The following is a 21,668-nucleotide window of genomic DNA, read 5'->3' as shown; positions in this document are numbered from 1 at the left end:
GTCAACACAGGTTTTGTAAAGGGAAATCATATGCCTCACCAATTATTAAAATTCATAGAGGAGGTCAATAAGCACATAGATAAGAGTGATCCAGTGCATATAGTGTACTTGGACTTTCAGAAAAGCCTTTGATAAAAGCCCTCATCAAATGCTTTTTTGCAAAGTAGTCAGTCATAGGATAAGAAAGAAGGTCCTCTCATGAATCAGTAAATGCTTAAAATGCTTGGTAAGAAACCAAGAGCAGGAGTAAATGCTCAGTTTTCACATGGAGAGAGGTAAATAATGGGGTGTCCCAAGGACATGTACTGGAACCAGTGCTTTTCACCACAGTAGTCCTGTGGTACCTTAGGGTACGTCTAGACTACATCCCTCTTTCGACAGAGGGATGTAAATTAGGCACTTTGAAATTGCAAATGAAGCCAGGATTTGAATTTCCTGTGCATAATTTGTATAGTTGCATCATGGCACTCTTTCGAAAAAGTGCTATTTTGAAAGTAAAACTGCAGTCTAGACGCAGTTCTTTCGAAAATAGAAGCCTTTTTTAAAAGGTCCTGTAAACCTCATTTTTCAAAAGAATCGCATCTAGATTGCGGTTTTACTTTTGAAATAGTGCTTTTTCGAAAAAGCACCATGATGCAATCATGCAAATGAAGCGTGGGAAATTCAAATCCCGGCTTCATTTGCAATTTTGAAGTGCCTAATTTACATCCCTCTGTCGAAAGAGGGATGTAGTCTAGACACACCCTTAGAGACTAACAAATATATAGGTTTTACTCACAAAAGCTCATCCTATATATTTGTTAGTCTCAAAGGTGTCACAGGACTACTCATTGTTTTTAAAGTTACAGACTAACATGACTACTCCTCTGAAACTGAAAAAAGAGGTAAATAATAAACTTGGAAAGTTTGCATATGATACCAGATAACTCAATATAGTTAAGCCCAAAGTAGGGATATAAGGGTATGTCTACACTACCACCCTAGTTCGAACTAGGGTGGTTAATGTAGTCATTCGAAGTTGCAAATGAAGCCCAGGATTTAAATATCCCGGGCTTGATTTGCATCTTGCAGGGCGCCGCCATTTTTAAATCCCCGTTAGTGCGGACTCCGTGCCCGCGGCTACACGCAGAATGGAGTAGGTAGTTCAAATTAGGCTTTCTAATTCGAAGTACCGGTACACCTCGTTCTACATTGTAACAGTTTTCCTTGCTTGTTTCCCCATGCTTATTGCATGCGTGTACGTACCTTTATGTACACACGTACGGTACTCTTCATTTTCTGTTCCACAACAATTTGTCTGATATGTGGGAGCTCCGTGCCAGATTAGTTAAATTAAAAGCTTCTCATTTTTCCAAAAGGTGGAAGTGCTTGGAGTCTATTGTTAGGAGTGAAGTAAACTTCTGTAAATAAAACCCAGCTAAACAGCTTGACTATAGGAGATTAGTACACTATTGAAGTTCAGAGTAATCTAAAGTTACTCTGAAGGTGCTGTAATATTATGTGAATCAAAACCTCTTCTATGAATTAATAGCACCATCAGTTGGTTTTCAGTATGGGTTTGTCTTTGTTAGTGCTTGGGGCCAGAGGGACCTCTCCATGTAATTTCAGTTTTTTCTCTAAGTTCCTGAAACTGTTCTTGATTTACTTGAATTGTGCTGTACTAGTGGTCATTTCCATAAGGTGTTCTACCACTGAGCATTTTTCCAGATACCTCAGGATATTCACAGCCCTTACAGTGTTCTGATACCTGGGAGTTGACATTGTTTTCTTATTCACCTCGCAATGGGGTCACTATTGCTACTCCCTTTATTCCCAGCAGGTGGTAGTCCAGAGAGTAGGGTGTGAGCAGTATCTGTGTGGTGTTGACCGGATGGACCTGCAGCCTTCCCAGACCCATCAGGAGCCGCAAGAAGGGAGGGAGTAATGGAGCATTGGCTATAGGAAGCTTTCAGCTTCTCATCTCCCTAAGGAGATGCTATGATTAAATGTGTTGGAGTGCACAATCTATTGTTATGAAGACAAATGGCCTATGATAGTGTCTGTCTCAGAATTTCAAAGCCTATGCACTGGATGTGTCAAACCCAAATAATGGCTGTTAAATGACACATGGTTACTTGTCTTGGAGGCTTGTCTGAAGACCGTGACCAGAGTAAATGTGATTTTATCGAGCCCTGTCCCTTAAGCCTCTGCCTCTTTTCTCTTCTCCTCCTCCCTCCTGACCTTTCCAGTTCAGAGTTGTCCCTGTACAGCCCCTGGCAGCTGATCTTGGAGCTCAGCCTTTTATAGCACTAATAGGGATGAAAACCCCTATCAGAAAGGGCCTGTGTCTCTGCACCCAACCAGGAGGTAAATACTCAGAACTTTGATCTACTACTTGGAAAGGAAAGGAGGCTTCTGCACAGAACAGCATAAATGGTAATGGCACCATGTTTTTAACTCCTTAGGAGTTGGGCACATTTGACTTCATTTTCACCAGCCCTTTCCTGCTCTTACCTTTTGCTCTCAGGAGAAGCTTTTTTTTTTTCAGTGTAAGATTTGTATGAAATAAGTGAAATTCCTGGTGGGAAAACCTCTCTTCCTGAGTCCACAATGTTTGGTGCAATTCTAATGAGAGAAAAAACTAACTAGATTCAGTGATGGGCACAGCCTTTCTCTGCTCACTCTGTAGCTTCAGTACCATAAAGAGAAAACGCTTCCAACTTGAAGCTGGGGTTCATTGTAGACCAAGCTGCTGATTTCTTCCATTAGGTAGAAAAATATAATTTAGTGTTCATGACAGCTGAAATGACTCACAGTACTTTACTGTAGTTAGGAATAATGCATCAGATAGGTACTATGCAAACTTTAGCCACTTACCTCTGATAGTCTCTCCCCTGCTATTCAGTCATGAGTTTTGACTCAGGTCTGCACCTCATTCATGTAGACAGCTACTTGGTTTGCCATAACTTAGCCACAGAGACTGATAGATATGGACTTCTCAGAGAACTTCCATTCTTAAGTGCTGCCCTCCTTGTTCCCAGCACCTGGTCACTCTAGTTCCTTTAGCCCTCCTGGTTCTAGCCCTTTCTTGTCCTATGTGTCTATCATCTCTTCATCTTCTGGGGACTTGTGTCAGTACAGACAGCCCTTTCTTGGTGTATCTGGTATGATCTATCCGAGTAGGGCTGGACTCTCTAAGAAGTTTGTCAGAAAAGCTGCCCTCTATCAGAGGAATCTGTTTGTCCGGCAACTTTACCAGAATAAGATTGTTCTCTTCCAAACCTTCTATTCTATGCCAAATCCATTTAGACTTAATTAACATGTTAACTGGCTAGTTTTAACTGTACATTAAGATGACTAACCTCTTCCCCAGCCTCATTTCACAAAGTGACACAACACCCTAACAAGCATTCTGATTCTTATCCTCACAACCAACTTGTTTAGTTTCACCACCCACAGTGCGCACATCTAGTTTCTCAGAATCACAGTCAAAGGCCCAGCCTTAACCCAGACCTCAAAATGTCTTTATATAGAAATGGCATGCTTTACAATAAGTTGATCTGCTGAGACCCTCATCTTTCTGGGCTGCGTCTAGATTGGCATGATTTTCCGGAAATGCTTTTAACGGAAAAGTTTTCCGTTAAAAGCATTTTCGGAACAGAGCGTCTAGATTGGCATGGACGCTTTTCCGCAAAAGCACTTTTTGCGGGAAAGCATCAGTGCCAATCTAGACGTGCTTTTCCGCAAAAAAGCCCCGATTGCCATTTTTGCGATCGGGGCTTTTTTGCGGAAAACAAATCTGAGCTGTCTATACTGGCCCTTTTGCGCAAAAGCTTTGCGCAAAAGGGACTTTTGCCTGAATGGGAGCAGAATAGTATTTCCGCAAGAAGCACTGATTTCTTACAGTAGGAAGTCAGTGCATTCGCGGAAATTCAAGCGGCCAGTGTCGACAGCCGGCAAGTTTTTCCGGAAAAGCAGCTGATTTTCAGAAAAACTGGCCAGTCTAGACACAGCCCTGTGGTTTGTTTTAAGGGTGCATGTGTGTGATTTAGGGAAATTGTATGTGTGCCTTGTGTGTGATTGCATGTTGAAACTGAAAGGGTGGCAGGGGACTGAGGAGTCTTATCACGTTTGGAGGCTGATATCAATGTTAATATGATTTGTGAGGAAATAAAAAGAAGCTGACCAAAATGAGTAAGGTCTATGAACTGTGCTTTGAAATTCTCTCAAACTGCATGAGTATCCTGGGGAAGATTCTCTAGTGTGGGTGCTTTGCCTTTAAAAGCTTATCTTTCTTGAGCGAATTAGTCCTCCTTGCTTTTTGAAGTTTCTTTGCCCTAGCAGTTGTGATTTTTTTTTTCTCCTGCTGCTGTGTAATGACTGTGCTCTTTGATCCAGGTTGAGGCTCAGAGCTGGTATTAATAAAACTAATTGAGCCCCAGTTATGGCAGCAATGGCTGAATGCAGGGACAACAAGATGAATTGACTGATTGGCTGAAGGACTCCCCACATTCCACTGAAAGTGAGCACAAGAATTGGGGTGGTTAGGGCCTCCTTCCCATAAAATATATACAACATGTTCTGGAGTTCTTCTGATTGACCAAAAGAGAGAAGGGAAGATTTTTGTGGGGCTTCAAATATTAATTCTGGGAAAAAAGCAGCCTGTCTCCTCTGTTGTGTCTCCCACTTTCTCTTGCTTTTCAGACACACAAATGGCAAGTGAGTTAGTACTGTTCAGGATAAGTACACCCCAGAAACTTTAGGGCTGATTAAAGAGAACAATTCCAGAACACATAAAACAAAGTGAAGAGGGCAAGTGGGTTGTTGACTCCATGCCAATGTAGAATGCCCAGAGTGCTCCCTAGGGGGAGAGTTCTCAGCTGCCGTTTTATTTAGTTTCTCCGAGGGCCAACTCACAGTCCCGCACAAACAAGAAAATAATGCCTTGGTGCTTTAGCAGTCAAATATCGGACCGATTCACCCTCGGAGTAAATACACTCATCATGCTTATTCGGCCTCTGTCCTCCTTTCCCTCTTTTTGGGATCCAGTATGTTGTAGATGTTACTCTATAATGCATTAAAGTATAAACAGAACATTGCATTGCAGGGAGGATGTGAACCATACATTCATCCTGCTCTGCCAGTGCAGGGGTTCATCCTGGCGAGCTGCATATGTCCCAAATTGGGAGATTACCAACTCTTCCCTTGAGCAATGGCTCTTCAAATAAATCTCATTGCCACTAAGTGGTTTTGATATTCATACAAAAATTTCCCTTTAATTATAATTGGAATCCTTCTCATTGTGTCCCCCACCTCCTAATTCCATTCCCCTCTCATGGTTTACACCCTTCAGAGAACTGCATACCTTTTCGCCTTTATTTGTCACTTAGCCAAGCTAGACAGACTCTAGCTCTGTGCTCTTTGGACATAAATCAGTTTCTCCAGCCCCCTGATAATTCTGGTTGTTTTCTGAACACCCTCCAGTTTGTTGGTATCTGTCCAATAATGAGGTGGCCAGACCAAGCCCAGTATTGCAGCTGCAGTCTCAGAGGGGAGTGTCTCTCATGGTATGTCTGCATTTCCTTCTATGCAGGCTTTTAACATTAAAGTGCACAAAGAGCAGTCATTAGCCCTAATGGGGGGGGGGGGTGAAAGTGCCCCCACGTGAATCTTTCTGTTCCCTTAATAGCAAATTTCTTATTCACTGTCTTAGATGCTTTGCTACCTAACCCGAGAGATTTACACCCTGTGCAAACTCAGTTAATGTTTTCCTTCTCTTCTGGTCCCTGTGGGGCCCACAAATGACTCTGGCAGAGCATCAGGTAGAGTATTATATGGCACTTTATTCTGACATATAACTGCTCAGGGCCACCACAGAGCTTTTGTGAATAACCTTTCCCTTTAGTTAATGTCTCCTGTTGTTGTTGGATTTTTTTCCTTTAAAAAAGACAATGAAGGTTTTAGTTTTGTGCCCTATTCCCAGTAGTGATTTAAAATGAATGGGTATGTACAGTGCTTCTAGGGATAGCCAGGCAAAGGTTACAGGGACTCCTCAAGGCCTTTCTTGCCCCAGCCTCATGGACTTCTTTCCCCTGCATTGAGTGTTGCTAAGGTCTTGAGTTTGAACAAAGACCCGATTAAAAGAACCTTTTGGCTTTAATGGGAGTACAAGCAGTGTAGCTGTTTCTCTTGATTAGGGTTGGATCTAACAAGTCTCCATTGAAACTGTTGCTGGGAAATTGGGATTTTGGTTAAACCAGAATATTTATGAAGTGTCTGCTTTCCAGACCAAAGATCAGTTTTTCACCAGAAAATCAAAGAGCCAAAACTAGAAATATTTTGATGTGCCGTGCCGTGCTGCTCTGGTGCCTCCTAAATTACCTCTTGTTCATCTTTTTTTTCTTATAGGCCAGGCTCCTGGTTAGACTAGAACTCCCACTACGTATTGAGAGCTATGGTCCAACAAGGGAGTTTAGCACGTAGAAGAGAACGGGAGAGTGAGGAATATCTAATGTTAAGGCTCAGAAATCAAAAATATGAAAATTTAGAAACTTTGAATATTTTGGTATAAAATTCACTCAGTTTGTGGCTAATTCTAAAATTCTGATAAGTCTGAATTATGGTATGCATGTAACATAGAACAGCAATAGAACATACCAGCTATCAGCAATGTGACAGTTAATGTTGTATGAGAACCCCAGCATTTTGAATTTTCTGACTTCCTTGTACATCCATTTACAATAACATTACACTAATGGTTACTTTTGCATTTCATTCCTTTGTTTTATAAGAGGCAGTGAAATAAAATTTTACCCAGTTTATTCCAGTACTTTTAGGAATCTCTTCAAAATTTATCTCAACTAACTTTAATGTAAGTTCGGCTAATGTGATGTATTGCAGCCTGCTGAAGCTGTAAATGTAAGGTGGAAAGCCTGGATTCTTAATAGTGTAAAGCCAATGATATGTTCTTGATTGTCTAACCCTTGCCATTTCCATTACTCTCAGATCAAAGCTTTTCCCAAGAAAGAGAGATGCAATTTTTTATGAAGTAGTCTCTCAAATGAAAAGAGTGGGAACCCTGTTTGTTGGACTATGTGGGCAAGTCATTGACAGTCATGCCACAGCAGTGTTCTCCAACTTTTTTAAGCACAAGATCACATTTTCAATTTCAGTGCAATATAAGATCTATCTCAAAGGAAGTCATCTGCCCCACTCACTTCATTCCCCCTCCCTCCATTGCTCACTCTCCTCCTCCCCCCCTACACACACTTTCACTGGGCAGGGGCAGGGGGTTGGGATGTGGACTCCGGGCTGTAACCAAGTGTTGGAGGGGCTCTAGGCTGAGTCTGGGGTGGGGGTTGGAGTGCAAGGTGTGGGCTCATGGAGGAGGCTGGGGAATGGGGTGAATGCAGAGGAGGAGTTCTGGCTCAGGAGCAGCGGGTTGGAGTATTGGGGTCAGGGTGCAGGGGGTTGATGTGAGTGAGGGGCTCAGGGCAGAGGCAGGAGGTTGGAGTGCAGAGGGGAGTTGAGTGCTGGGGCCAGAGGATTGGGATATGGGGCATGGGCTCTGGCTGGGCACACCTTACCCCAAGCAACTCCCAGGGCAGTGGGGCCAAGGCAAGCTCCCTGTCTGCTCTGACCCTGCACTGCTCCTAGAAGTGACCACCATGTCTGGCAGTGGCTCCTGGAGGGAGGCAAGGAGCTCCATGTACGTCCCCTACAGTTCCCATTGGCTGCAGTTCCCCAGTCCCAGCCAGTGGGACCTGCAGGAGCAATGACTATCTGCAGAGGAGGGCAGCATGCAGGTACCCCTAATCCCCTCACCCTCCAAGGGGTCACAGGGACATGCCAGCCACTTCTGGGAGTGGCGTAGACCCAGAGCAGGTAGGGTGCGTGCCTTAGCCCCGCCGTGCTGCTGGACTATTAGCAACCAGTCTCCCAATTTGGCTGCATGGGTCTCTGGGAGGTTGAGCCCAGAGATTGATCATGGAATCTGTCAGTGGATCACAGTCTACTGGATGGTGACCACTGCACTAGAGGAATGAGCGTGCCTTGATCCCCCTGTTATTGGGGAATGAACTTGGTACAACTGTCTCTTCCTTCTCCATTTAGAATTCATTGATTTCTGTGAAAACATTAGAGAGAACCTCCTTCAACCCTAACTGGAATCTGTACTGCAGTAATATTGGGTCATCTCCTAGTCACCTTGATCAGAGAGCCCAAGCTGGGGAGGCGCACCTCTCACCTCAGATACACGCCTGAAGAACTGGCTCTGATTCTGGATAGTTGAGGACTGGATGGAATTGAACTATTTGGAAATAGTGGAGGCAGCAGAAGTCAACTTGCGTTTTCGTTCCTTAGCACAGGATAAGGCTTTACTCTGTCCTTGAACTGCAGGTCTTCTCCAGGCTGCCAAGAGGCAGTTCATCTCCATACATCATAACAGGTAGGCAAGTTTAACTCCCTGTTTGAGAGGTGCCTGTAAGGACACCCAGGAATGGTGCAGTAGTAGCTTCTTGCCAGTGTGCATGGTTTGGGATTAGCCCTCTCATGAAGGAGAGAACTGTATCCACTTGGAGCAAAGAAGTGAGCACACTAGAAGCTCAGCAAGGCCCAGCCTACTTTCCTCTGTTAGGAGACTCCTGCTGTGGCTTTCAGTGATATACAAGTTTCATAGATGTCCTGGTACCCATCCACAGCACCTCATGAACCAGCACCATTGTGTTCTGCCCTTTCCCACCACACACTGTATTTACTCTGAGTTCTTCAACGTGTTGTCCTTAGCCCTCTGCTGAGGCACCTCAATCCTTTCCATAGCTTCTTTAACTATTTATCTTGCTCTGTAATTGATTGAATTTCAGCAGGTGGTGATAGTTTGTAGTGTTTTCCACAAAAAAGCCGGTCAGATGCCACCAGATTTAGTTCAAATGTGCCCTAAGCAGGATTTGTATTGTATGTAGGTTATTTTTAATGAGTCTATTATCCAGTTCCACAAAACAGAGTATTAATTAGTATAAAGGAGTTCCTCTCAACTCCAGCTGCTTGAAATATGCAGAGATCTTTGTTTTGGTTAGTTTAAACTGCTGAGTATTGGTTCAAATGCTGCGGTACTTGAGCCTTGGTCTCTGGAGGTAAATGGCTAATGCTCTTACCATATATCCCCAAACCATGCCACTACATCTGTTTCTGTGGTAAAATACTGGCTGCTGCTTAGCCCTTTGTGGGAGAAACTAAACAATACAAAGATTGATGGGAGCCTCGAGTGCTTGGCATGCTCAAATGGTATCACTGACTACCTATACATGTTCCTGAACAGCATATTCATGTCCTCTTTTATACCGGTCATCATCTCACCAGTACCGGTCCCAACCTGGCTGGTCTTTGCAGTCTTGATGTTCCTCAGGCTGCTGGTCTGGGGAGAGATGGGAAGAACTTGGGAAGGAGAAGGGAAACTGTTATGATGGATAGGACCGGCACAGATGAGGGGCAGGAGCAGATGGAGAAAGTGGAGGAGATCTTAAGGGTGGGATGGGACAGAAGGAAGCTATTGCTGAAACAATAGCCATCTGTGGTAGTTTAGTAAAAGCGTAAAGGTAAATTACTACTCAAGTGTGTGTTGGTTCCACTTCCCTGCAGGGGTTGATGAAGAGCTAGTCTCCTCATCTTCCCTTGTCCTTAGCTCCCTAGCTGCCTCATTTAGAGAGGCCCAGGCTTTCTTGTGGAACTGATGAAGCAGGTGTATGGAGTTTCTTCCAAAGAGGGCAGAATTTGAATCCTGACTTTTTCCGACCCTGCAATTGCATCAAAACCACAACCCAACTTCTCCTAGAGGCTTTTGTCCTTATCTGTGTGTAATTGGGGATCACAATGTTTTTCTAATATCCTCATGACATGCTGTCTCACTGTTCAGAACAAGCAATGGGGCAGGCAGAGAGATTGCTGCAGTGTGTCTGTTTTGTCAGTTAACCATGAGATCAATAGGAGCTTATTGCTAGAGAACCTACTTCTTACTACTTAGCCTCTGGCTAGATAATGGGCTCTTTTCTTGGTGTGTGATTACTCCAGCCTCCCTTTCCCAAGCTGCAGGGCTACTTGTGGCTGAAGGACCTAATGTTCCTACACTTGGAGCTTCCCTTAAACTAGTGGTGGGCAACCTGCAACTAAGGGGCTGCATGTGGCCCACTGTGGCTCCACCTGCGGCCCACGGACCCTCTGGCTGCCTTCCTCCACACACACCTCTCTCACACTGGGGCACTGGATCCTGACTCGTGGTGTTCTAGCTCTGGGAGAGAGGTAGAGGCACAGGGCCGGAGAACTAATCAGGAAATTCACGCACTCCAAAAGTGCTGGGAGGGAGAGGGAGGATCAGGTAAGTGCATGAGAGGCATGTGGGAACGGGGGGCACACAGGGGACCAGGAGGCCGCAGGTGGAAACCAAGTGGCTATAGGTTGCTGTGGCCCACTGAGGTGAAGGAGGGCCACTCATGCAGCCCACCCACAATTCCTTGTCCATTCCTGCCTTGAGCTCTCCGGAGCTCATCAGATCTTACTCTGCTCGGGTGTGGAGGGGGAAATCACCTTCTTCAAAGGAAAAGAAAAACAAAAGTTAAAGCCTTAATTGAAGGCTGTACATAGGCTTCTGGATGTTGGGGACATAACTTCTGGAGAAGAGGGAGAGCAGAGCCAGATTGTATACTGCATCTGTGCAGCACCTAGCATCAGACTGTTGTACACAGATGGGAGAGTAATTAAGAATAATAAAAGAAAAATCGTTTGGATTTGCTGCAGTCTAAGCATGTTAATTGTGCATTGGGGCCTAAATCATAACAGAGACCTGCTAAAGGGAATCAAAGAGAAAAAACAAACATCTTCATCCAGTGCTGACCAGTTAAATGACCCCGGTATCTGTCTGCCAACAAATGTGTCTTCTATGGCTTCAGATCCTCCAAAATCAAATTGTTGTACACTATTTAATAGGTAACCCTGGAGAGCAGGGCATGACCAGCTGGAACGAGGGAGTCTAGGGGAAAGGCCCTACACAGAGGACATTCCTGCTGCTAGTAGCTGGATACAGAGGCAGAATCTGGTGTATCTGGATTCTCCTCACCTACACCTGGTATGTTAATATCTCCTGTACTATCAAACTGGTGAGCTATAGCCATCGCTCATCAATGCATGTGTCTTATGCTTAGGAGCCACAAGCATGCTTTACCAACAGCCCATTCTCTGCTCAGGTCTGTATTAGCTGAATGTTTCTCCTAAATTGATTTTAACAGTACAGATGAATAGAGACCTCTAACAACTCTCAAAACCAAATACTAAATTCTGTTTAAGTCCATGTAAAGTGAGTTTGCACAGAGGAGGCTCCCACGCCTGGCTCTCGGAAATGAAGGAAAACTCCTGCAGAAATTGGTGTAGCTAAAAGAAAATGCTGGTGTAGTAACACTGTTTTTGCTGAGCCCCTACTTATACTAATTAAGGAACATCTGCTCATTACAGCACAAAGATGGTGGAGCATGATACACTAATCCAGGTTCGTTATTGCTGCTGCTGCTGTTTTGATTTGAAGATATGGTACTGATACCCTTGTGGAGGGGCTTGGTGGTAATGTTTGTCATAAGGCCGGGAGCTCTGCTTGTTTCTGAGTTTACCCCTTTGTCTTTACAGAGGAACTATCTCCCTAAAATACGGCTATGATGGTCTGATCTTAGGGCCTGATCAAGACTTGGAAATAGTTTGCATAGTTCTCAAAGGGAAATTTCCCCAGCCCCTCCATCCAGTTAACTTAGGACTGATGGTTGACAGAACCCCTGATGAAACTTAATAGCCTATGAATCCCATACAGTAGAGTCTCGATTATCCGATCTTCCTTCATCTGACATTCCGTGTTATCCGACCTGCCTGTGGCCTCCCAAGGCATTTGTGCGGGTGGCGGAGCCAGCAGAGGGGAGCGCGGAAGGGAAGGTGCTGGGCAGTGCGGAGACAAAGGCAGTGAGAGAAGAGGGAGGAGGGAGCAGGGCCATGCGGCAGGATGCCGGAGCCCAGCCGCCCCCGCCCCCTGAAGGTCGCAGGGTGCCCTGATCTCCCCTATCTCTCCCGGCCAGTCGCGCTGCCCCCGACCTCCCCTATCTCTCCCGGCCAGTCGCGCTGCCCCCGACCTCCCCTATCTCTCCCGGCCAGTCGCGCTGCCCCCGACCTCCCCTATCTCTCCCGGCCAGTCGCGCTGCCCCCGACCTCCCCTGTCTCTCCCGGCTAGTCGCGCTGCCCCCGACCTCCCCTGTCTCTCCCGGCCAGTCGCGCTGTACCCGACCTCCCCTATCTCTCCCGGCCAGTCGCGCTGTACCCAACCTCCCCTATCTCTCCTGGCCAGCCACGCTGTCCCCAACCTCCTTGATCTCGGCTGGCCAGGAGAGATCAAGGAGGTTGGGGACAGCGCGACTGGCCGGGAGAGATAGGAAAGGTCGGGGACAGCGCAGCTCCCCATGAATCAGCGGCAGCTGACGGGGAAAATACCTTGGACCCTGCAAGGTATTTTCTGTATTATTCGACATTTCAGTTATCTGACCATCCTTCCATCCCGTTTAGTTCAGATAATCGAAATTCTACTGTACTGAATTATGATTTCAGCCAGCGAGGAGTTGGTGGCCTGGCAAGTTGGGGCCACAGGAGGATCATCAAGGCACGTTTGGATAACTTTTGGTTTGCTAATCATATTTGTAGTCTACTGTTTATTTGAGAGAGAGTCTGTCTGCCCAAGAATTCCTCCTAAACGGTAAGAGCTATTTGGTATACAGCTTCCTCTTACCATAACTTAAAGCTACAAGGGTTAGTTGTGCCAGGAAAATGGGGTGTACCTGAAAGAGGATGGCTTCTCATAAAACCATTCAGAAAAGAGACAGAATCACCAGGCAGATGAAAGGGGCTGGCTAGGGGTGCACCCCCTCTGGGATTGCCCCGGCCCCAAACCTCCCACCCCACAGATGCCCTTTAAGGAGGGCGGTGAGGGACTGAAGCCTCCCACCGTGCCCCCGATTCACACGGGAACATTGCAGGCTGTTCGCCTTCGTCAGGGAGTGAGGGAATAAGTGTGCTTCATTCCTCATTCTGACTGGAGAGTGCAGGGGGCAGTTGAACCTGGACCTGCCTCAACCAGGGAACATGCACCCTGCCCATGGCTCTGCCTGCTGGAGCTGCAGTGGCCATGGAGAGGTTTCTCTCACCTGGCCCCAAGTAGCTGGATGAGAGGGGGCTGGGGCAGCCTGCATACTGAACCCCTCATCCCCACCCCACAACAATGACTTAAACGAAGTGTGAAGATTTTAATTATATTTTACAAAAAATAATAATTAATTGAATTAAAGGCCTGAACAACACAGGGTAAATTTTCTGGTTGTTTCATATTAAGGAAGTACGAGCAGATCTGGTCATCTGCTCTATCAGGCAGTTCCTCTTTCCTGTGCACAGCACTGCACAGTTAACTAAGTTACATTGAAGAAGGCCTGTACCTTCCTGTAAAGCAGGGGTGGGTAAAAGCCACTCAGCAGGCTGGATCCGGTCCACCTAGGGCTTTGATCTGGCCTACACGGCTGTTCCAGGCCCCGCCCCAACACGTTGCCTGGAAGCCGTAGCTGCGTGAGCCCTTTAAACTGCTTCTATTTAAAGGGCTCGCACCTTCATCGCTCCTGTCAGGCAGTGTGTTGCCTGGCAGCCATGGGGAAAGCGTGAGCCCTTTAAATAGAAGCAGTTGAAAGGGTTTGCAGCTCCCGCCCCGCTGCTAGCATGTTCTGTGGGAGCCACATGTGAGCCCTTTGAAATGCTTCTATTTAAAGGGCTCTTGCCTTCCCCATGGCTGCCAGGCAACAGCCCCAGAGAAGGCGCAAGCCCTCTAAATAGAAGCAGTTTGAAGGGCTTGCGTGTCCCTGGCTCTCAGGCAACCAACCCAGTAGCAGTGAGGCCAGGAGTAGCAAGCCTTTGAATAAGCAGGAATTGAAAGGACTTGCAGTTCCCAGCTCTGGCTAACGTGATACTTGGGAGCTCCAGGGGAGGAGCGAGCCCTTTCAACTCCAGCTATTTAAAGGCTCCACCCCTTCCGTCTCATGCTCTGCCCCTTCCAGGGCAGCCTGCAACCACTTCATAAATTTTTGAAGTGGTCCCTGCTCAAAAATTATTGCCCACCCCTGCTTAAAACAGTGGTTATTGGTCCCTGACCATGGTGCCAGTCTGAACCCTACGTGTTTAAGTAGGTCACTAGGAAAGTAACCTTGTTTCTAGTCCTTGCTGCAACCTATAATATCCTAGTTAAGACAGAATCAGATTTGTTATACTAAAAATTCCCTTGCATGCCTGATGTGTCATCAACATCCTGTGTTTTCCCTCTCAAATAAGAGTTTGTGTTGCAGAGGCAGGGACTATTGGCCTTCCCCTAACCTTCCACACTGTTCTTTGGCTATTAAATATGCCATGGTACTCTGTGCAGGAGGAAAGGATAGGGTTAGCCCAGATATCCTGGCCAGACTGTTTTGTACTGCTGTGGCAGTGTGGGGATTGGAAGGCTGAAGTGAAAAGACTATATCAAGGGACTTGTTCAACATCTTTATTAATGACCTGGATGAGGGGATGGATTGCACCCTCAGCACGTTTTGAAGATGACACTAAGCTAGGGGGAGAGGTAGATACACTGAAGAGCTGGGATAGGGTCCAGAGTGACCTGGACAGATTTGAGAATTGAGCCACAAGAAATCTGATGAGGTTCAACAAGGACAAGAGTAGAGTCCTGCACTTGGGATGGAAGGAATCCCAAGCATTGTTACAGGCTGGGGACCGAATTGCTAAGTAGCAGTTCTGCAGAAAAGGACCTGGGGATTACAGTGGATGAGAAGCTGGACATGAGTCAACAATGTGCCCTTGTAGCCAAGAGGGCTAATGGCATATTAGGGTGCATTAGGAGGAGCATTGCCAGCAGATCCAGAGACATGATTATTCCCCTTTATTCGGCTCTGGTGAAGGCCACACCTGGAGTATTGTGTCCAGTTCTGGGTCCCCCACTATAGAAAGGATGTGGATGCATTGGAGAGGGTCCAACGGAAGGCAACAAAAATGATTAGGGGGCTGGAGCATATGACCTATGAGGAGAGTCTGAGGGATTTCGGATTATTTACTCTGCAGAAGAGAAGAGTAAGGGGGGATTTGATAGCAGCCTTCAACTTCCTGAAGGGAGGTTCCAAGGAGGATGGAGAAAGGCTGTTCACAGTAGTGACGAATGGCAGAAAAAGGAGCAATGGTCTCAAGTTACAGTGGGAGAGGTCTAGGTTGGATATTAGGAAAAACTATTTCACTAGGAGGGTAGTGAAGCACTGGAATGGGTTGCCTAGGGAGGTAGTGGAATCTCCATCCTTAGAGGTTTTTAAGTCTCGACTTGACAAAGCCCTGGCTGAGTTGATTTAGTTGGGATTGGTCCTGCCTTAAGCAGGGGGCTGGACTTGATGACCTCCTAAGGTCTCCACTTCTCACCCACAGCACCTCACTCTTTGGGGGCCAGGACTATCTATTCTAACTTCTGAGACAGCAGTTTCTCTCTTGAAAATTATATAGTGTTTGTAGGGGTTGTATGCAATCTACCAATTTCCTAACCAGACATGACCCCCTGTTCTATCCACAGCACAGCCAGGTGCATCAGAGTTACTCTAGGTGTGGAAGGGGAGCTCTTGTGCATGTTGATGTTGTCATACTATCTTCTCTAACAGCAAGGGTTGTGTGGCTTACTTCACTCCTTCTGGAGCAAAACAGACCTAAAATCTACACAGACAAAGAAAAAGTTAATGTGCATTTAACTGACTTCTGCCTGGCAATTATAGCCCTTTGAACCCATTGGGGTGCTGAGTTTACATTCTTTGATGCACAGTGTGTAATTAAATATGTATAGTTTGTACATATTCCTGTCATTCACTTCAAGGAATAAGGAGAATTATCCACTAGAGTCGAGGAGGTATCGAAGAGGCCCGTAAGCCATAAGGATGAGGTGTGGGTGATTTAGGGTCTGGATTGGAACTGCTTCCTTCATGTAGAAAACGTCTTTTTAAGTGGCCTTGTTGGTGCTGTGTGCTGTTAAATAGCCACTTTCTCCTCTGCTCTCAGAGGTGAATGCATTCAAGTGGACTATACAGTAGTTCTCGTGTGTATTGTATTTTATTTGTATGAACTGGTTGCAAAACAAGAAATAACCAGCAATGCTTTATTCCCGGCAACAAAAATGTCTCTCAAATACTTTTATTCATGATTTACTTTATGGTAGAACCTGGAGAAACCTACTATAATTGAGGCCTCATTATGCTAGACACTGAACAGATACATAGTAAGATACAGTCCTTGACCCAAAAATTGTGTATGCTTAGGTAGGCAAAAAAAATAAAGGGTGGCGAAAGAAGGTCATGTGCTCCTTTTTTTACAGATGGGGATCTAGGAGTTTGCTGTGATCGCTTTCTGGGTGGCAGAGGCTGGGTTCTGTACCCAGATCTCTTGCATCTCAGTTCTGTTCTTTAACTGCATGACCACCCTTCCTGTCTCTATGCTGAATTGTTTATGCTTCACGTGTGGAGTGCCTCCCCTCACGTCTCCCTGGCTTCCAAAAAATTGGTGTAAGAATAGCATCTATAGTGACATACTCTAAGGTATACATTTTCAGGGCTGTCAGTCCTCAGGCTTCAGAGCCTAAAGCACAGCAGCAGCTGGGTGCAGGAAAAAATCTCCCTCTAAGCTTCAGATATAGTTGTTCAACTTGTTGTGTGGAATGGGAAGGGGTCAGTTCTTACTCACGCTCACTATTTCCTTTTTGTGCAGCATTTCCTTGAAGCAGTGCTGCACAGATGGACCAGTCTTATGCAGCAGTGTGAGGAGGGATAACCAACTTCTAGAGTGACCTATAACAGCCCATGTTCCAGACATCATCTAAGCTCAGCAAATGCTGCACTGTGCCTCTTGGAGGAGAAACTGCTGTGGGCATGGAGCAGAGGAATGGGTCAGAAGAAGACAATATAACAAGGAGATGGGAGATGGCTGGGGTCCATCCATGTACTGCAACAACTTTTCTGAGCAGTGGCAGCCACTTAGGTGTTAAGGTAGTGCCCCAGGCTGCTCAGAAAGCCATTAACTAGCCTTGAGAGAGAGGGCAATAGGTAGGTGGAAAGAACATTTCATGTTTTGTCCTTACGGGGTTAACAAGCTCCCTATTAAGTGGAGACAGAATGATGGAGAGAATCTCACTAGTTTATAGTTTGGAAAGTTCAACCTCCAAAGCATTCCTCTCCTCCAGTGCCCTGGCTGCCTCTCTACAGCTTTTATCCCCATTGTGCTGTGGCAGTGGAGTAAGAGCCTTGGCCTTTGTCAGATTTGGTTTCTCTTTTTTTCCTTCGAGTACAATCTAATTAGCGGCAGCTCAGCAACCAGTGCAAGCAGCAGGATAGCTATTTTAATGGGCTCGAGGTTTCAGTGAATGGAACCTGGGGGGTGGAGCAGCTGGAATTTGGAGAAAACTAGAGTTCGGTGTATTAAACATTTACTGTGTGCTCAAGATTGTAGAATGAGGAAGCCCATAAATATCCTGACCCGAGGCTAGGAGTGGGGAGGGAGGTGAGAACGTTGTGGAATGAATGCACACATCAGGAAAGAGATGGAAAAACTGTTACTGGGCCTCATCTTACTATTTCATAGCCTAACTGGCTCCTCCTTCCAGGAGGTTTTCCTGCTATGTATCCTATATTCCTTTGTTCAGTTTCATTCTCTTACTCTGATGTTTGTAAACAGAATTCTCTGATTGAAATGTAAAGAGAAGCCCTCATCAAGTTTTTTTTCTTGGGACATTTCTGAACAACTAGCCTGAGGTGACCAACCACTTGGTAAAGGTCTAAACCACTGCACCCCACTGCTCAGCAAAGATAACACAGCTAAAAAGACTCGGAGCTACTTGTATTTCTGTAGAGCTTTCCCCTTCGTGCATTCAGTATTTTACAAGCAATTGCCTTTCAACTGTCCCCCATTCCTTTATATTAACTCAGCTCAGGCATGAGATCAGAGTAACTGTTGAATCGCTCTTTTTGGCGCACTGCCCCCCTGTTAAGCTAGGTCTTTTTTCCTTGCCTTCTTGCAGACCCTTCCATTTCCTAAATGCTCTTTTACTGAATCTCCTTTTTCCCTGCAGCCACTTCCAATGGGACTCTGGATGGCCTGGAGAACAGAGAAGGTGGCGTCTGCCAGACACGCTCTATGAAGATTGTCATGAAAGTGGGGCAGGGTGAGTCACTCCAGTCATCTAGATTTTCCCGTTGAACATGAAATCCATATTGAAATGAAATGTGCTACATCTTACATAGCTTTTGTGCTGCCTGAGATGTGCTAGTGAACCCCTCTTAGGAGCTTAAGGATGTGCCATTGGAACAACAGGTTTAAAACTCAGCATTACTGAAGCATTATGAAAGGACTGAGCTGGGCAGAACTGAAAACTTGATGTCTCTTGTGTTCATCTTAGTTGTGACATCTTGTGCGGAGTGGATAGGAGAGGAGCCAGTTGATGTCTTTGTATTTGATCACTAATTTACAATGGTCAATTCTAGAATAAATGTTATGGTGCCCAGATACCTTTGGCTCAATTGATGCTGTAAAATACAGGTAATGGTGATGTCCTTGGGTTCAGGGGAGGACATACCAAAGAAACAGAGATGGGGGGAAGACCTATCAAGTCCCCTCTAGTCCAGGGGGCAGTGCAGAGCTGTTTCCTACACTTTTCCAGTGCCTTCTCTGGTTGAGAACACTCCCCCTTCTTAGCTAATTAAGAGGATTAAATCATTTGAGTTTAGCAACCAATCATGAGTCATGCATGGGGCCTGCATTTTTCAGCAGCGTTTGAGTATTAGGTCCTCTTTTTGGCCAACATTCATACCCACATAGCAGTATGAGCCCAAGATAAAGTAAGTTCACTTCTACCCCACCTTGGTTTTTATGACTCAGCTGGAAACTACCTCCGACTGTGAGATGGATGGTAAACTGAAATTGGCTTGTTCTGTGATCTGGCAGAATCCCCCACAGATTCCTCAGAGCAATATGTAAGGGCGGGGGGAATGCCATGTTCCCTATTGCTTGAAGAACAAACCCGAATGTTAGATGCTGCATGTCTCTAACAATAACTAAGGTTGTTTGGCATGTGCTGAACCAGCCTGTTCTCAGTTTCTGCCTAATACACGGACTAGACACAGTTTTCAAGTCTAAACCATTCTGCTCTAAAAGAAATATGGCAAAAACTTTCTACAAGAAAATCCAGTTCTTAAACTAAAATGGAAGTTTCTTGCCCCATTTTTGAAGTGAGAGAGAGATGGCCATCAGACGAGAGAGCTAGAGATCAGAGGCCTTTCCTCTGAAATAGATCCAAGCAGGGATTCCTCAAACTTTAGCAAGCAAAAGGCACATTGGCAACTTGCCAGAAGCCCATTAGTTACTCCTAGTTTGCATAAAATAAAACTTACTGCAGCCAGTCAAGAATACAGGTCCTAGAAGCCATGTTCTCAAAATGAGAAATTGCATTCTAGCAGTTTCAGTTTCTGCAACCCACCCTCAAGGAATCCAGCTTGTACCTTGGGCATTCAGCATCAGTTGTTCAGGTCACCACTGCTTGAGCTAATGGAGATCTGGCAAAAACCTTTATTTTCTCTGAGGGGTAGCTGTGTTAGTCTGTATTTCTGTGGTACCTTAAAGAAAAACAGATTTATTTAGGCATCAGCATCTGACAACACAGTGCTTATCAGTATTAATAATGAAGGTGGCTGTAGGTCCTGTTACAGAACACAGTGCATTGCATAGGGTCCAGAGCACCCAAGGCATAGATAACTGTTCCCCCCTCACCTCTACTTTCTTTGAGCAGGCAATATCAGTAGGCAATATCAGTCAGTCATCTTGTGGCCCTGGACCCTTCAGTGTCTCGGTGAGAGTGATTTTGCCCTAACACTAGTGAATTTCACCCTCTGTACTATAAATATTCTTAGAGTGATATCACAGTTTCATCCAAATAGTGTTTCTGGAACTACAACTTCATGCCAAGAAGTACCACATGGCCCACATCTTTGGCCTTCTCAGTGCATGCTGGGATTCTACAAGGAGGTCATGGCTCCTGGCATGGAGAGGGTGCAGCTGTGGGAACAGGGCTGAGGTACCAAATTCTTTCTGACATCTGATGCTTCCTTGGGAAATGCCCTCAGAATAAGGGATTGTAGTGCAGCCATGACCTGTCTGAATTCTTTAACTGTGCTTTGCAGTGTAATTTTTTCTGATGTCTGAAGCTCTCTGAAAACTTCCTCTCCCCAGTCTACAGAGTTCGTCTGGGTCTCCATAATACCACAAGCCTAACTCTAGCTCACCCCCCTGGTGGCTACTTTTCATTATTTTGTTTCACGTGATAGGGGCCAGGTTTTACACAAAGACAAAAGGAACAGTGCTGCAATCCTGGAAAGCCAGATTATTTTGCATTTGCTCAGCTGCCCTCACTGGAATATACCGAGACCCATGCATTGGAGCTCAGAAGGAATCTTTTATAAACCTCAACAAAAAACTGTTTCCCCCGAGTACTGAAATTTTCCAGCCCTGTAATGTCCCCAAACTCCTCTCTTTCAGCCTCCCATTGCCTCTGCCCTCCCTTAAAGACTACTTTGACCACCAGATAAGCCTACACTTACTGGGTAGTTGAGTACTCGACTACTCTCGTACATCCTTAGTATATCAACTATTCAACTACTCTACTTGCATCTCGCCCACCACCCCAGGACCTGAGAGGAGCCAGCTACTCTGGCGGAGGCTCAGCCACAGCTCTGCGCTCTGCCTGTCACACGCAATGGCACCGCGCTCCCAGGAGCCCCACTCGTGCATGGCAGGCGGGGAAGTGGCCAGGGCTGCCCAGCGCTGGGCCAGGAGGACTGAAGCCCAGGCAGGCAGAGCAAAGCAGCCAGGCAAGCTCAGCGCTCCCAGGCTAGGCTCAGGAAGATGCACTGGGCAGGTTGGCAGCACTCTGTGAGTGGGTCCACTGGTGACACTCTGCGGAGCTCAGGGCTGGGCTGGCAGCGCTCGGGGTTCCGTGTGGGCTGAGCAGGCGGGGGCAGCACCTCCGGCTGGGCTGAGTGCTGGCAGGAGGCTCTGGCATTGAGCTAGTGTGGCTGGGCTCGCTGCTCAGCTAGAGTGAGCGCAGACTGAGTGCTGTGCACTGGCAGCCGCAGCCCACTGAGCTCGCAGGCAGGGACTGGAGCTTGCCTGTCGCAGGGGCTTTGTCCCGAGTGGGTGCTGTGTGGCTCAGCCCGGGTGCACTGCAACCCGAAGGGGCAGAATCGGGTGAGTGGCCAAGGGCCAAGCAGGGCTCACATGGCCCAGCTTCTACTGTCCTCCCACCCTAGCCCTGCAGTTCCTGGCCAGGCTCTGCCTGGCCTGCACAATGCCTGGGTGCTGCTACCTGCTGTATCAGGCAGCCAGTGCACAGCCCCCAGGTAGGGATGTTAAGACAGGGATGGGCAAAAGGGCCTCTGTGGGCCAAATCCAGCCCACCAAGCAGATCGATCTCGCCCGCGTAGGCCCTGCTGCTCCCCCGCCCCCAGGCCAATTAGAACCTGGGGACGGGGGAGTGTGAGAAGCCTCCTCCCACCCTGCCAGCAGCACGTTGCGCT

The 21,668-nt window shown here is 46.5% G+C and overlaps 1 protein-coding gene across 1 annotated transcript in view; it reads left to right on the top strand.

Moving 5' to 3' along the window:
• The window catches only part of EFNB1 (ephrin B1), a 130,929-nt gene that overhangs the window by 97,301 nt on the left and 11,960 nt on the right, over positions 1-21,668 (top strand). The window contains exon 3 of the mRNA XM_089781630.1: positions 18,173-18,265. Coding sequence (XP_089637756.1) covers positions 18,173-18,265 — 93 coding nt within the window. The remainder of the gene's footprint in view (positions 1-18,172; positions 18,266-21,668) is intronic.

The sequence above is a fragment of the Pelodiscus sinensis genome, chromosome 13 (genome assembly GCF_052426305.1).
Source record: "Pelodiscus sinensis isolate ZL-2025 chromosome 13, ASM5242630v1, whole genome shotgun sequence".
Taxonomy (NCBI): Eukaryota; Metazoa; Chordata; order Testudines; family Trionychidae; genus Pelodiscus; species Pelodiscus sinensis.
Note: the sequence above shows the minus strand (reverse complement) of the source record. Positions and strands in the feature narration are given on the sequence as shown.